This window comes from Apostichopus japonicus, chromosome 10, assembly GCF_037975245.1.
Source record: "Apostichopus japonicus isolate 1M-3 chromosome 10, ASM3797524v1, whole genome shotgun sequence".
Classification (NCBI taxonomy): Eukaryota; Metazoa; Echinodermata; class Holothuroidea; order Aspidochirotida; family Stichopodidae; genus Apostichopus; species Apostichopus japonicus.
In genome coordinates this window covers 8989300-9007003 of record NC_092570.1, presented here as the reverse complement: position 1 = coordinate 9007003, position 17704 = coordinate 8989300, and the positions used below count along the sequence as shown (strand labels likewise).

The 17704-nt window shown below is 36.6% G+C and overlaps 1 protein-coding gene across 1 annotated transcript in view; it reads left to right on the top strand.

Moving 5' to 3' along the window:
* Positions 1–1054: 1054 nt before the first annotated feature.
* The window catches only part of LOC139974855 (uncharacterized), a 29484-nt gene continuing 12834 nt past the window's right edge, over positions 1055–17704 (top strand). The window contains exons 1-3 of the mRNA XM_071982336.1: positions 1055–1254; positions 16600–16801; positions 17171–17352. Coding sequence (XP_071838437.1) covers positions 1230–1254; positions 16600–16801; positions 17171–17352 — 409 coding nt within the window. The 5' untranslated portion in view covers positions 1055–1229. The remainder of the gene's footprint in view (positions 1255–16599; positions 16802–17170; positions 17353–17704) is intronic.

The following is a 17704-nucleotide window of genomic DNA, read 5'->3' as shown; positions in this document are numbered from 1 at the left end:
CGCATGTTGTTGTATTACTCTTTTGTTCATAGGTGTCTGACCATGCTGAATTCGGCTCCAATGTTGGGACCCGATTTGGCATCAATTTGGGAGAGACACGTGATTTTCACTGGGGTTATGTCATCCTCACCCACCCCCTATATGTACTCCGTGATTATAGCAGGAACTCGCGAAGAAGCCTCCTTTGCTTATCAAAGCCGCAAGCTGACCGAAGTCAGTCTCTTAGATTCATATTTAACGTCCATGTTTATGAATTGTCAATTGTCAACAACTCTGTAACTGGACGACATACATTAATCTTGGAGTGACTCGATAATTGGAAGGTATCGGCGTTAACCATTGAGCTAATGAAGCCTTCAAAAGATGAAAAACTTTTCGGTTCGACTTGTGTGTGATTAACGAAAAGTGTCTGCTAGTGTCTCTGCTAGTGTCAGGAGAATTACCTGAAAATATAAGTAGGGTAAGTCCTCTATTAAATGTAAATGAGTACTGCTCAATATTTCGTAGTCCAGACACTCAAAGTAGTATCAATACAGTGCAAGCAGCTGAATAGAAAATTTCAAACATTGCAGACTACTTTGGCTTTGATAGGAAGCTTGATTAATGAAATGCATTTTTATGTGATGTTTATGTTGGAATACCACCGCAAACGTTGAACCAAGTTTAATCTCATAAAGCTGCTTTGTAAATGTCACAGTGGTTGTTTAATAGCAATTTGTTTTTGCCTTATCAATCTTCCTTTACTCAGGAAAACAATAAAGCAGTACTTTCACTAGGTTGGTAAGTTTGCAATAAAATCGAGCATCAATACACCATTACTAAACTGGACCAATTCTCCTCACCTAACTCCACCTCCCTCCTTCCTTCTACCCCATCCGTCCTTTTCTCTCCTTTCCCCTACTCTCCCTGCCCTTACATCAGTATATTGCCACGGGCGGGTTGTTACACACCCTTTATGCCACTTTTACTTCAGAACCGTAAGGCTGTTTTACTTACACAGCTCCATCTCTTTACGAGCTCGCTCTGTGTGAGGAACTGTGTTGATGCTGCCTCCTAATACAAACAAAGAAAGTTTCTGTATCGTGTGCGCGAGATAGGTGTGATAAACTTCACACCACACGGAGAGTGTATACAACAACCATTGACAACATACAGCAGTGCGGATTTTCCGAACGTCAACACCCATCAACTTTATTGTTTCATTTACATCCAAAAATATTGGAATTAAAATGGCAGAAGCGTCAACTCCAGAGAGTAAGAATATTTTGTTATAAGTTATATGTTCTTTAATTACGTTTTATAACGTCGTATGTAAATTTTCAGGATGATCACCAGCAGTTCGGTAAAATACTTACTGCCGCACTGGTTAGGCAAAATCCGCTACTAACTAGTAATACTACTGCGATATCTACGATTGCACGAGTGTGAAGTGTCGTCTGCTGCATTGTATTGCCTTTGTTCAGCAGCACTGTAAGCCTTTGCCTAAGTATTACCAGAGTTCTTAAACTAACTATTACATTACGAAATATAAATATCCAACCGAGTTAGTTACGTTATTAGAGAATTACTGTAAAACAAATATGTCTAAGTTAGGACAATGGCTACCTTCAGTGAAGAGAACAGTAAATTTAATGAAGCAACTTAAAAATATGGTACTTTGTAAATTGTACCAGACGCTTGGCCTTAAGTTAGGCTTAAGAGTTATATTTGAGTTTTTCACTGCCCGACCATTGTTATGATTAACTTCGGTCAAACTTCAGAAAGGAGAGCCTAATGTGTTAAAGTAGCCTACAAAGATGGATCACCATTGCAACTCCCCAGTTACCTCAGCAACTTTTAAGCTAAACTGTTAATGTTCAATTGCCCCAGGCCTGGGGCCCTGGGCTTTACTATAAAATTGTAAAATTTTAGCATAAGCCTAGGACTAACTTTGACCTTATAACCATATCTTCATTTATAGGCTGAGCAGGACATAGGCCAAAAGTATTGTGATTGATGTATGCAAAACAAAAATAAACATTGCAAGAAACTTGATAAGACTCAGGTGAATCTATTTCCATGTTTGGCTGGAAAGTCACCATAGTTTGTGATTTTCATCATGAAGTTGCTAGTTTTCTATTAGAAAGGGGGGGGGGGGCGCGTGGGAAGCCAGACTGAACCTTTGATGGTTAAAAAACAACCTGAATAAGCAACATTAAGTGGCTAGTTGTTTGCTATAAAAACCGTGAAACGTTATTAACAAATTAGGCATTCTTTTATGCAAGAATTATTCTTCAGAACGGTAGATATGACCTCTAAGTTTGATAATGGAAATCACAAGTGTGTTTGGATGAGATGTGTTGTAGGGAGAAGAGTATAGCCACCACAAAGCACACTCTCCTTTAGTGGTGGTAGAGTATTTTTTACTTTCTTGATGGGAGTATAGTCCTAGACAATAAGGCTATTCACTTCTGTTCTCTTTTTGGTTTCCCAAAAGGGAAATAATGGAGTCACTTTTATACCGTCATTTCTCAGAAAGGTTGCTAGAAATCGTAGGGTTTGAACTGTTTGTCATTGTTGGAAAAACCATTCAACAGATAGAATCAAATCATTAATGGAACATTAAAATTGTACTTGATGCTAAATTAAATTAGTAAATGTCGATAATATTATGTAGTTAACATGTCTTTAAATGTTAAAATATGTTGTGTTTGTTACAGAAGTTTTTAACCCCCTATACAATAGTCCATGTATCTGAAGCTTTGTAGGTTAATTAGTACCATTATGTTTACAGGGGTAAGTTGGCTTTAAATGAAAACAAAATTAGAAATAACTGCTTGCACGGCTGATGACGTATAAGGAACACACATATTTTTTATGTTTTCTGAAACAAAGTTCTCATTCGACTAGTTACAGGTACTATAAAATGTATATATATAACATGCCAACCTTATGACAAGTCTTATGCAGTACGTGTACAGAGCTGTATACAGAGAGAGTTTGGCAAACTGTGTAGCAATTTCTGTTTTCTGATTGGTCGAGAGATTTCAGTGCACACTGGCCACCACCATATACATGTATACGGCTCTGTACGGGTAGGACCAATGTTTTCCTTTCAGGAACATTTCACACTGTAGTTTTCATCTTTACTGTTTACTTTCTTGAGAAATTGATCAAAGCAAATTGAATGTTAGGTTTAGTACATGTACATTCAATAAATAAATGAAATTGAAAAATTACCTCAATGATAAGATTGTTGGATAGTGTCCTGGTTATATATGTGTGACATTGGAAATTTTGTGAATTCCTTTAGGAGTCTAATCAACAGCAACTATAGCAGTTTGTATTCTTTGCATTGTCTAATAATTATCTATTTATCTAACTAACATGAAACTGCTGTCTAATTTTGCTCTCTTTGTGTTGTAAAGCATCATCTGCATTGTTTTATGGTACAGATAACAGTATATTTCTTCCCAATAGAAGTTTTTGCCAAAAACAGAATTAAACATAATGCCTTTCTTGCCCTTTTCCTTTAATACCTATAAGTACTGTGCTCTTCTGTTGTCCAATTTAAAGCTTGTTTAGTGATTGTGTTATTGGATACAAGGTAAGGCAGTTGCAAAAAGCCTACAAAATAAGTGCTATGAACAAAGTATGTTTTTATACTGCTTTTAAGCTCTTGTATGACTAACATTGAATCACAGATGGTCTATGTGACTACTTTGTTGATCTGTGTGGCTACTGAAACCACATAGCCACACAAATAAACTTTTTTCTTGGTGGTTTTTGGACTACTTGAAATGTTTAACATTCTTCTTGCCAGGGTTAGGGTGTAAGTTTCAAAGATAGATTTTGTAGTGCATCGTGTGAAACAGGCACAAATATTTGTGATTTCATTAAATTGATTGGATATAGTGACCAGCTCACAAAAGAAATATTAAAACTGAATTTTCTTTGAATCTAAGGTGCATGGAGCTGTAATGACCACCCTCATTCTGCATGGTAATTTTCTCATACTGTGTAATTAAGCCGTACTGCAATTGCTAAATTACAGCTATCTGTGTAGTGAAACTCACATAGTCATACAATGATTGTTACACTTACAGCTATCATAGAAGTAAAACTCACTTAAGTAGTCACAAGTACTGTAATTGTTACACTTACAGCTATAATAGAAGTGAAACTCACTTAAATAGTTGTAAGTACTTTATTTGTTACACTTATAGCTACCATAGAAGTGAAACTCACTTAAATAGTCACAAGTACTGAAATTGTTACACTTACAGCTATCATAGAAGTGAAACTCACTTAAGTAGTCATTAGTACTGTAATTGTTACACTTAAAGCTATCATAGAAGTGAAACTCACTTAACTAGTCACAAGTACTTTAATTGTTACACTTACAGCTATCATAGAAGTGAAACTCACTTAAGTAGTCACAAGTACTGTAATTGTTACACTTACAGCTATCATAGAAGTGAAACTCACTTAAGTAGTCACAAGTACTGTTATTGTTACACTTACAGCTATCATAGAAGTGAAACTCACTTAATAGTCATAAGTACTGAAATTATTACACTTTAAGTAAAACTCACTTAACTAGTCATAAATACTGTAATTGTTACACTTACAGCTATCATAGAAGTGAAACTCACTTAACTAGTCACAAGTACTTTAATTGTTACACTTACAGCTATCATAGAAGTGAAACTCACTTAAGTAGTCATAAGTACTGTAATTGTTACACTTACAGCTATAATAGAAATGAAACTCACTTAAATAGTTGTAAGTACTTTATTTATTACACTTATAGCTATCATAGAAGTGAAACTCACTTAACTAGTCATAAGTACTTTAATTGTTACACTTACAGCCATCATAGAAGTGAAACTCAGTTAAATAGTCACAAGTACTTTAATTGTTATCTACTTACAGCTATCATAGAAGTGAAACGCACTTAAATAGTCACAACTACTTTAATTGTTACACTTACCTGTATAGCTATCGTAGAAGTGAAACTCACTTAAATAGTCACAAGTACTTTAATTGTTACACTTACAGCTATCATAGAAGTGAAACTCACTTAAGTAATAAGTAGTCATAAGTATTGAAATTGTTACACTTACAGCTATCATAGAGGTGACACTTAAGTAGTCATAAGTACAGCATTTATGAGTTTCACCTCTATGATAGAGTCTGTAAGTGTAACAATTACAGTACTGTACTTAGTCATGTATGATTATTACACTTTTACTAAACTTACAATTATCATTGTACTAGTGATACTGCAGTAGCTATCGTAGAAGTGAAACTCACATAGTCATACTGTCATTGTTAAACTTACAGCTTTCATAATAGTGAAACTCACCCACATACGATTGTTTAACCTACAGTATAAAAGTTATGATAGAAATGAGAAGCCGTTAGTCGTACTATGATCGTTAAACTTACTGCTATCATAGTAGCGAAACTCAAATTTAAGTCATACTATGATTGTTAACCTGAGGAGATGTGTTATAGTGCATTTCAGGTTTGAAAATTGTGACCCAAGAGCAAACACAGGTAGCTTTTCACTTCTGTATATACAGTAGTAATAATACCATGGAAGAATTTACCCTGACACTTCCATGGTAATACATAGCCTAAGGTGCTCATGAATGTAATTAGTTCAAATTGAAGATTTATGGATAGGAATTTTGAAATGTGTGGGAACAGGGATTTTTGAAAATTCCAACACCTTCTGCAATGGACCTCCTTTGATGCAGTGTATTTGTGCAGGTCAAATTTTTCTCTGACCTTGGTTTAATGATCCTATCTGGTGGTAGTAAAGATTAATTCTCTACATTTTGTAGCCATCAGTCTGGGTAATATTGGTTATAAAATCAGGCTGACTGACATGAGAAGATACCATTTAAAGTGACTAGCAATAAACTTTGTAAGTGGATATAGTTCATAGCTGTATAGTACACAGACCTGTATAAGTAGATCCCTGAGTGCAAATCAGGAAGAGGGTGTCGTAGGAGTGGAAGGAAGGTGAGGGGGCTAGGGAGAGGTAAGTAATTTGTTGTATTATGACATATATGCAAGTACGTTCCTGTCAACAACATTAAAAGCTGAAAGTTTCTGTACATGATAAAATATCCAGTAAAGCAAATCTCTGGGCAATATCCTTTAAATGTCATATCAACCGTGCCAAGGAATCACTAAGATTATCTTTTGGTTTCAGTTTATAGTCGGTGATTATCAGAACTCAGTATTTTTGCTTCCTTACTATACTGTAGGGCATTCTGTACATGTGTAGAGTATTTTGAGCACTTCACAGCATGTATCCTTAGTCTGAGTATTATGTGATCCGACCACAGTCCTGCAGCTTACTGATAATGTAAGTAGCCCAGGTTCAGGAAGTTCGATGAGATGTCAACACATTAACTTTCTCTCTCTCTCTCTCTCTCTGAGAGTGTCTGAGTTCTGGAATGTGAGTAAAATAATGTCTATGTTATCACCAGAGACATTCCAGATTCACAGAGTTATGTAGGCATTCTGTTCAGTTAATAGTCAGGTTTGGTGACACTTTGTTTTCCTTTGTTGACACTAACCAAAGTTATGGCAAGATGGTATACCACAACACTATTTAAAAAAGAAAACAAAAAAACTTATGAATGAAAAATTCCAGAGCCTTTCAAGAATGACAGCTGTTTTGGAATTTAGTGGGTGTAGAAGATGGAAAGGTTCACCAAGTTCGACATTCTGATAGATTTCTCTGTTGAGTGCAGCTGTCACTAAGAGCTGCTGAGTCAGTACAATAATTTTCAATTTATTTCCATTATTCATTCTTTTGTGGTAATATTTAATTATTAAACCCTGTTAGTTTGCCCCATTGTGTAATGCTATAGGCTTGAGGGCATACAATGCTTTAAAAAAGATGTTTTGATGTAATTAACAATGGGACTAGAGGGTGAATGCACTGAATGGCTTTCAGTAAACTGGTACATCAGAAGTATGTACCCAGGGGGGTAGGAAGCTTTTAAAAAGTTGGGGGTTGCCCCGGCACAACATCAGAGGGGCACTTTTTCATTCCACAACCACCACTCATTATGCTATAAACCGATACACACCGGCCATATTACTAAAATATATATGATGTGTTAGTAAGCTATCAATACTATGATGGTGCACGTGAAAAATTAAAATAAAATATTAAAATTACCAAAGGCTTAAGATATCTAAAAGACAGTTCTTCATCAAAGGGGCACATTTTATTTGCCAGTAGGGCACATTTGCTATTTTGGAAAAAAGTGGGGGTGGGGGGCACGTGCCCCCAGTGACCCCCCAGCTCCTACCCCCCTGTATGTACCTCAATATGTGTGGCAAAGTATAATATGGTAATGTTAGTTGACAATATTGGCAGGGTCTTTAGACATCAGCTTGGCCACTCGTTTGTAGGTATCTTGAACATTTTTTTCCTCGGTGGCAAAGCTAGAAATTCATGATGCCACCAAAGACGGTACCACAGAAATGTCTGTTCTGTGCACAGAGGTCACTGCCTCCAGTCTGCCTAGTGACAACAGCATGTGGTGACTGTGTGCGAGTCATCTTGAGCTCTTTGTGAGATATGTTCAGTACTTGCTTCATACCCATACCAATGGTGCAGTTGTCCAGCGCCATACCAAGTTTGGTACTATGCCTGCATACTTACCAGAACCTTAGTAGAATCGCTGTCACTGATATTCATTGCAAAGTACAATGCATCACCATATAATGTATCTCCACTGTCCTACCCCCAAATTAAGGCTAAGAACAAATACCACGATTTATCAGATCTCCATGCAGAGACCACTAATATAAATAATCAAGAAAACACACACACACACCAGAAAAGTTCAATTAAGTCAGGGTTTATTTCCTTTTAGAAGCACAAAGCATTAAAAATTACTACATTCTTAAAATATTTAGGGTTCTCTTCCTGTCCAATAGCCGTGTTAGTTATGGATTAAAAAAATGCCGGTTGTCTCCTTCTATGAACTATGATCTAGGAACACCTGGTCATTGGTATTGGTATTCATTTCTATATAGTAACATTGATGGTTTTTACAAAGCAGGAGGCAAGACATTTCATGTATGGTTGGTTTGTGGTTTAGTCTTACTGTCTCCTGTGGTTAGGAGAGGTTTTTGTCATGAGTACATACTGCTCTACACTCCCCTAGAGAGCCTATGTACTGTAGTACCATACTACCTCACTGTGAAAAGGTTGAATACATCACATTCTTTAGTAGAAGATTTTTTTCTCTCTCTCTTTGCTCTGTTTTTCTATCCATCTCATAATTTTTTTCTCTGTAAGCAGAGTAAGGTTGCATTCATAGACGGTTGTGCCTTTACATATATGCCAGAATACTTTACATTGTTAATAGAAATATGACAAAGCATGAAAATACTGCTTATTTCTTGCGAAAAGGTGTTGTACATATCAGATGCAGTGTTGACAAGGAAGTTCATGTGATATGACATCGGGCGTTTAAAATGTCCGTTAAGTGTATGCACTCGTACATAGTAATAGTACTGTTTGTTATGAAATATGAAACAGAACATGAAACAATTTGTGTCGACCAAACACGGATGCAAGCAGCTGTAAATTAAAATAAAAGCTTCCCTTTGGGACTTTTTAACTATAATTTAGTTGTCAAATGAAATTGCATCCAAGAAGATTTGTCTAGAACTTATTGTTAAACCTATCCTTTCACGATCAATTTGAAGTGTACAGTTTAGGGGTTGATCCATATACTAGCACATGTATATAAACTCAATGTGATAATTAGTCACTTACTAATCCAGTCAATTGCATAATAATAGAAGTTGATACTTTGTTTGTAATTGGTTAGTAGGTTACAGTAGAGTAATATGGATAATAAATGCTGCATAATAGGCTGTTGTGGATAAGTATGTGAAACCGTATACAAATAGTACCCTGTGACCACAGTGTACACTTTCAAGTAACTGTATGGAGGATAATTCTTACAGGATGACTGAACACTAATAGCCCAAACATTTCCTACCACATCCTTATATTGTGAAGGGGAATTGTAAATACATTCCTTCAGTTAGAATATCATCTTTGCTGTGAGATATGGCGAAACATTGCAATAACACTAGAGCTCTGGCTCACTTCAATGAATATAAATGTGTGGAAGCTTTGCGACTGGTTGACTAGTTACTCTCTATGCATGCTGGCAGTGTTGTCCTTTGTCAACTTTAATATCGCATTAGAGGCTAGGAAGTTCCTGATGTAGAAAAACAATTTTTGATTCTGTGCCAAAAGCAACAGGAACCTTTGTGATGGTAATGTTGTGTGTGTATGTGCTTAAATGTATGTGTGTATGTATACTTTCTAACTCAAAAAAGTATATCGGGTTCAACATCAAACTTGGAAGAACTTCATAGTTGGTATGTTGATCCACCTTATTGACTAGAAAAGTCCTATTGGTTTCTAAAGATGTCAAAGGTCATTTAAGGTGAACAGAGGTCAAAGTCTGAAAACTATGTAAATAAGACAACTCCAAAAGTGAAGCTTGGATGAACTTTGCCCTTGGTTTGTCTATCAACCTTGTTGATTATAAGATGCATACTGTTTCCTGTTGAGGTCAAAGGTCATTTGAGGTCAACTGGTCAACATTTGCAAAGCTCGTAGACGTGATAACTACAAAATAAAACTTGGATAAGCTACACACTTTGTATATGTGGATCACATTAAGATAAGGGATGTAATATAGTCTCTCTTTTTACAGAAAGAAATGCTTGCCAGTGGTGATGATGAGTTTCAACAGTGACGTTTGTGAAAATAACAAGCTCTGTGTACAACTTGGATTATTGTTAGTATAAACTATCAAATGACTTTTTTCACAGAAGAATTAATCATTGGTCTAAGAAAAGTGCAAAGCTGGCAGGAAGCAAAAACAAAGTTTGAGCAAGAGCTAGAATCTGTAATTCAACTTTATTATCCATGAAAGTCAGAAAACAAAAATATACTAGGGCCCAGCTGACATATCAGGAAAACTATTTCTTTTTTTAATATGTGCACTTTACATGCAATATGCCAGTTCTTTGAAGTTTGTGGGTTCTGAATGTTGAAAGGAAAAGTTTAGTGTTTTCTGCGAACATCATATTGCTCAAATACACAAAGCATGCCATTCATCATCAATACTTATGAATTGACTTTCTGTTCTGAAAGATTAGTATTGTGAACCAAAAGCTATGAAAAAAGTTTGCTGAACATTTAAAGAGCATGTGTCTTGTGATATATGACGTCACAAACTTTCTGCTCAGAGCAAAGCTGATCACTTCTTTCACTCAAGTTTATCAACTTGCTCCTAAATATGGTACAAAATATTAAGTCAATAGTCACTCATTCTTTACATTTCATTGCTATCCGTAAAGGACAATAGCTTTTCCCTAGTACTGAGCACTGTCTAATATGAAGTGTATTCAGTTTGGGGAAACAATTTGGAGAGCCATTATAAACTTCCCAAAAAATTTCTTTTGCTAAAACTCGTTTTCACTTCTGATGGAAAGTAAAAGTAAAAGAAATATGCTCTCTTTAGCCTTGTTATACTCTTACCTTATTGTATTAACTTTCTACTTTCAAGACTATCAGTGAACATTGAAAATAGCCCATGAATCAGTTTTCATTTCAATGCAAGTCTGCTTCTGAAGGCAGTGTAACCTATAGTAGGTACTTATAGGATAATTACACGTCTCTTGCACAACGTTTAAAGGGATCGTTTTATGCGGACTTTTTAAGTGTGATATTCTACAGTCCAACAAAACAAGAAACTTTTTGAGTTCTGGTAATATGTGTTCATATCTATTCCCGTCAGGTTTGGCTAATTTAAATCACCCGATATTTAAAAAAAAAAAAACAATCAATGATTTAAATGAAAGGACCAAGTACCTTTGGTCAGTTAAAGTTAGTGGGAGCAACATTTGGGGGTGGGGGAGGGAGGAAGGCATAGAATGCTGTGACTGTAAGCTGTTGCCGCAGGCTTTGTGTCTTTATCTTTTCCAGAACTTAACATCAGCTACAAAGCTGCAATATCTTGGAGGTAGACATATGTAAATTATAGTCAGTATGAGTCAACCTATGTATTTCTGGGAGGCGGTCACCAAATTTTTTTGTCTTTGCCATTTCTCAAAAAGAAAATATATAGGAATGCAATGTGGACTGATAGCAGGGTCTTTTAGTATTCAACAAGGAATCAAAAAAGATGGTGTTAATTCCTACAATCATTGTTAACTATTACATATCCACATGTTAAAAGTGCCTATAGAGAATAAGAAACCTAACCATATTTATTTTCTGTGCCAGAAGTGTATAAAGTATGTTTTTGAAAAATTGTCTCATTTGCGACACTGACTTTTAAATGGTTGGGGGGGGGGGGGGCGGGGAGACGGACAGCCATTTTGTCAACATGGTGTCAAAGTGACACTAGGAGGTGGGAACATGTTGCATCTCTGTCACAGTGGTTGGTCTTTAACATGTTCTAAGAGAGCGGGGCGGTGGTGGTTGGGGTTAAGTCGAGGGTGTGGAGAGGGGGGTCTCTCTCTACTGAGAATGAGAGGGTAGCAGAGTCCTGCATTCTCTGAGTCTCATATTCCTGAAGAAACAGGTGCGGCAATTTTTCACCTGTACCTCGGACTGTGTAATTTGATCTATTTACTTCCTCGCTACTGGCAGCAGTTGCCTTTTTCTTGATTATGAGGTTTTTACACTGTTTGATAAGAGAGCATTGTTCATTACAATGACTGGCCTGTGTGCTACTGTGGAATTAGATTAGATAAAGTTGGTTAGTTCTGTGCATAACACAGCTTATACAATCCTTTCTGTTGTATGCATTCACAGTGTGTGTGAAAGTACACCACCAGCAGTGGCAGCTTTATATACATTGTAGGAAGCTTGGTACCATTCAACCCAAAATTTGTATATAATTCTCCACAATAGAGGGAAGAAAAAGTCATAAGGCCCCAGCTAGTATATGAGTAAGAGACTGCCAGGTTTGTATTACAGAACTCTTCAAAGAAAACTGGAGAAATGTAAATATATAGAGAACCCTGTGGGAATAGAAAGCCTTTACAATATGATTGGTTTCCTTGCATCTCTGTGACCTTACTGTTTTGGTAAGGGCTTTCTCACTTTGAAATTACACATTTTTCAAACAGATTGGATCAATTTTGTGTAAAATTTTTTATTGAGACTGGTTAGGTTCACCCTTAAAGTAGGAATTCGGGAACAAATGAAGGGTTTTGCTCAGATCTGCCTCAGGATGTTGACTGGAGTAGTCTAGCTTGTAGTTAGGGGAGACCAATATGGTGAGACAGACATAGTGGTGAAACTATGTCTAGGGGTTCATGTGGGATACCGTTGGGGATCCAGACCCAAAGGTATGGCCTGATAGGTGTAAGAAAACTTAGCATCGATCAAACATCAGCGTAGTAAGTTAGAAGCAAACACACATTTTGTTTTTCAAGGAGACAGGAAGGCAGGAAGCATTATTTCACAGTTCTAAGCAAAGCAAAATGCTGAACTCTGCAAATTTTGTAATAGATTTCCATGGTGATGTGGTTAAAGGAAGACTCTCTTCACTGATCTTGGTACTGAAAATAAAATATCTTATTTTCACCTCACTTAAAGGGAGTGAAGACTCGCTCACAAAGAAACGTCTGATGCTGGTAATCTGACCTAGTTTCGAATGAGGTGTAACAGAAATGTTAGACACCACCATCGATCAAAGAAAATTCACACACGGCTTGGTACCGTCGGTAATTAGACACTAGTGCACATTCAATACGTACAGCTACGGTCAATACCCACAACACAGTGTACATAGCAGTGATGGACAACTCAGGTCCAGCTAAATATAGCGTTTCATTACTGTCTGCATTTTGTAGTGACGAGAAAAACACTTCACTTGCAAGCAACGGAAAGTTAACTTTTTCAGAGCGCGGCACGCGGTTTGGGGCGAGTCTTTAATGCCTTTATTAACTACTGCACCATTATTGCAAACATTTTTTTTAGCTTAGTTGGAAATTTTACCAAACCTCACAAGGAAATCAAAATCCCACTCACACATCCTCCTAGATTTATCTTACAAAGGTACGGAGATTAACAAACGAGTGGTTAATGAAAACTTTTGATCCTCACCCTGCCATTGTCCGGACACTGTTCGTGCTAGTTCTAGTAATCACTTGAAAACTTGGAAATATCAAAACTTTTGACTGTTACTTTTTGAGGTGATACTACACCAGAAGTGCAGCCAGTGACCTTGTCATATTGACATCCATGGGATTTAAGTAAGAGTAGCTTGGAAATAATTAATGATAGTGATCTCAGAATTCAAGCTGCTTGGTTTATCAGAGTTCAACCTATTCATCTATACCACTAATCTCATGTGCAAACATAACAAGGTACATATATCAGTTTCAAACTTCCTCAAAAATTGACAATCGCTGTGCTTCTGGATCTGACTCAACTACCACCTAAACTGATGACAGACATCCAATCCTGCCAGTGGTGGTGGTCTGAATTAAATTTCAAGTTGTTTATCCCTTTGATTCTCTTTTAAATCCTCTCTTCTAAGCCACACCTAAAAGTGGTATAGTGAAAGCCACAAACCCTAACAGTAAGTGGCCTTGTAAAGCCTTTAGGCGGCACCCATTGTACGGCACATGTTAAAAGATGTTTGAACTATTGATCTCCACTCTCATTCAAACTACTGCAGCAGCAGCAGCTGATGACTCAAAACTGTCACTGCCTACTTAAAAGTCATCTCAGACTCAGAGTCAATTAACTCTGATCTGTTAGTCATCATTTCAACTCAGAATCTCTGTTACAACTCAGACTGCTCAGACTGTAAGGAATCTCTGTAACAGCTTTATCATTAAATCAAGCCTCTCATATGAACCTGCAAATATGGATTGCATTAAATCAATTGATGTTACTTCTGAAAACCAACAATCGGTTACAGCCTGTGTTGATAGGAATCTTTAGGAAGGATGTAGTTGGAAGTACTTAGGGTAGTAACACGGATGCAAACAAACATGATAACTATTAGTTAACTGGTTTTAGATTCTTCCCTTAAAAAACATACAAGAGGAAAACATATTTTACTAGTATCAGACCTGCCAACCTGTTTGTCATGAAAATAGGGAGATTTAAAAAATGTTATGAAAAAAAATAGGGAGGTTCATGGAAGAATAGGGAGTTTAGCATTTTGCAACGGAAATTTTATAGCAATGTATAAATGAAAGAATTAGAAATAGGGTGATAGCTGCTGTTACGTTTGAAATGTGATGTCCCTGGATGCAACTTCCATGTGCCAATTTTGAGTGCCCCAGTTCTGGCAGTTCAAAGCTTAAAGGCATTGAAGACTCACCCCAAACCGCGTGCTGCCATCTGAAAAGGTTAACTTTTCGTTGCTTGCAAGTGAAAGTTTTTTCGTGTCGCTACAAATGCAGCCAGTAATGAAACGTGATACCTTGTTATCTTTAATCTAGACCTGAGATGTCCATCGCTTTATCGTGTGTACACTGTGCTGTGGGTATTGACCGCAGCTATATACATACTGACTGTACACTAGTGTCTAATTACCGACGGTAGCAAGCTGTGTGTGTATTTTCTGGGATTGATGGTGGTGTCTAACACTTCTGTTACACCTCATTCAAAACTAGGTCAGATTACCGCCATGAGACGTTTCTTTGTGCGCGAGTCTTCTGTGCCTTTAAAGCCAGGTTTTAGTTGTTAGCTCAGTGCCTCACACTAATAAGAAAGAATTTGTTTATTGAATCAGTGTACCTTCCACCTTTCCCTTTGCATCTCTCTCTTCAGCAGTAATGCTTTAATGATGCATAATTTACCACTATTTATGGAACCATTGAACTTTATAGAGCTGTGTGTTTCATTTTGAACCAGCATAAAGAAGTACTACAACCTTTTTTCAAAATCAATTCACACTTGTAACTCTCGTTTGTACAGATAGTAAAAGTTCCGACACCTAATAGATTTACTGCTATGTTTGTATAATATACATGTATATATGTACCGTATACAACTGCTATGAACGCATCATCGATAGCTGACATTACTCTGTACCAATCATTCATATTTTTTCAGGGTCGAAAGACTCGTTTTATTACTATAAATTTTTGTGTAGTAAGCAACGGTTTCTCGCATTGCCAAGTCCTGTGTGTAATATGCATACCAGCATAAACTAATACAAACCAAAATAACCAGTATTTAGCTATTTTGAAATTTCAAACCAAATAAGATTCAAAATAACCAGTATTTATCCATTTTGAAATTTCAAACCAAACAAGAATACCGATCGACTCAAATATATTTGAAATGAATCAGGTTTTAATGTAACACATGCACAACTTACAGAGGAAATAGGAAGAACGTTTGACCCTGCTAATTCCTGTTCCTTCTGTTTTAATACCTGTTCACTTTTCATTCACAATAAGGATTAAGCACAAACAGTAGTGCTTTACTGTTCACATTAGTCTGTGTTCTGATAGCTCTTTGCACTCTCAGATTTATGGGATATTTTCAGCCAAAAAGACCACAATTATCAAAGCCTATGTTGTGAACAAAGTTACTGTGTTTTACAGTGATAGTATCTTCACTGGTAGGAAACTTACATATATTTTTCACAGAAATCAAGGAAACAGTAGTATTGCTTAAATTTTCAGCGCATTTAAAATTTCAGTGCATTTCAGTGCATTAATATTTTTTATACCTTCAAAGCAGGGACACTGACTTGATGACCACTTTTCCAATGTATAAGTAGATGGTGAAATTACTCTCATATCAGAAGCAATTTCTAAATGGCACAATTTATGCTTCATAGAATACCTTTTCTGATGAGGTGGAACCAACAAATAGTGTTTACGTAGATGGTTTTCTGATGAGGTGGAACCTACAAATAGTGTTTACGTAGATGGTTTTCTGATGAGGTGGAACCTACAAATAGTGTTTACGTAGATGGTTTTCTGATGAGGTGGAACCTACAAATAGTGTTTACGTAACTGGTTTTCTGATGAGGTGGAACCTACAAATAGTGTTTACGTAGATGATGTACAATATTATTAATGTTTTGCATTCTCAGTCCTTTCCACAAAGAGTTGCCATTAGTTGCTCATTGTTTTCTTAAATGCTTTGTAAGTAGACTAATGTTTCAACTTCCTAAAGTGCTCTACACTATGTCCTTATGAAGGGATATGACCATAATGTCCTGTTTCTGGAGGTGAAAATAGTCTTCCAATAAAACAGTCTTCCAATTATTAGGAGGAAGTTGGATATTAGTTTCACCAAGTTTTGTTTGTACTTTCAAAGGAAACCAAATTTGCAACCAACTTGTAACAACAACTACTGTTATGTACTGAGATGAGATCCCTTGTTTAACTTGCATTTTTACTTCAGTCTCTGGCTCTGTTCCTTGATGGTGCTATTTGTGATGGGAAGTATAATGTTCCCAGTGAACAAATCTCAGTTAATTAGCAGGTTTTTCTAGAAGACCAAAGTTATAAACTGTCTTCAAGATTATTAAACTTCTTTTTTTTCTTTCCTCTAAAAAGGAGTGTTGGTGACTGGAGCAACCGGTTTTATTGCTACCCACATTATCAAACTGCTGCAAGAGAAAGGTTACCAGGTCAGGGGAACTGTTAGGAGCCTGGAGAATGAATCTAAGCTTAAACACATCAAAGATTTAGTTCCAGATGCTGCTCATGCTGTAGAGTTGGTCGAGACAGACCTGACCAAGGAGGATGGTTGGACAAGGTATGACATCATCATGAGGCATGAGCTTTTTCCGCCAATTCACGGAACATCCGTGATTTCTTTTCTACCTCGGGACAAATACTATTATCCTAACACACTGTAACATTCGCAAACTGGAGTCATAGTAATGTGGATTTTTCATCCAAGAGCAATCTACGGTTTTCCTCATCTGAAAAATGACTTTCTAAATCCAGAAAGATTCCAAATTTGAGTTAAAATGTTGAATTGGAAACCACCCGACGTGTATGTTGTAATCCATAAGCCCTCGCGGGTTTCTCCCACATTTGTGGTCGGTTAAGCGTCGTAAAAGTAACTGCTGATTGTTCTATTATTATAACTGAAGTCTTTCACTTTTGTATTTTCTTACAGTGCTGTTGAAGGATGCACCTATGTCATTCATACAGCTAGTCCACTGCCTGTGCGTTCTCCAGGAGATGAAAATGAGATCATTACCCCTGCTGTGGAGGGAGTAAAAAATGTCATGAAAGCTGTCAAAGAAGCCAAGTGTGTGAAGAGAGTAGTTCTGACCAGTGCTGGACTCGCTATCATAGGTTATTATTATTATACTTATTTTTTGTGCCTTCGAAAGTATCATTTTAGAACTGTTAATATTCAATTCAACCTTTAACAGTTCATCAGCAGCTCTTCAAAGAGTTTTGTAAAACAGGCTTTTCAAATAATTCTAACCTTGATGATTTGTGTTCAGTTGGACTTAATGTAACTGAAAGTCTGTTGGGTTGAAATTTGTCAGATGATTATGATTATGATTTGGAGGAAAAACTTGCGAATTGTTGCTAAGTGACAGTCATGTTGGATTCATAAATGATGTTTGGTATATACAGTGAAAATGTTGCAAGATCTGACTCCTAAACTAAATGCTTCAATTTGTTATCCCAGTGATGA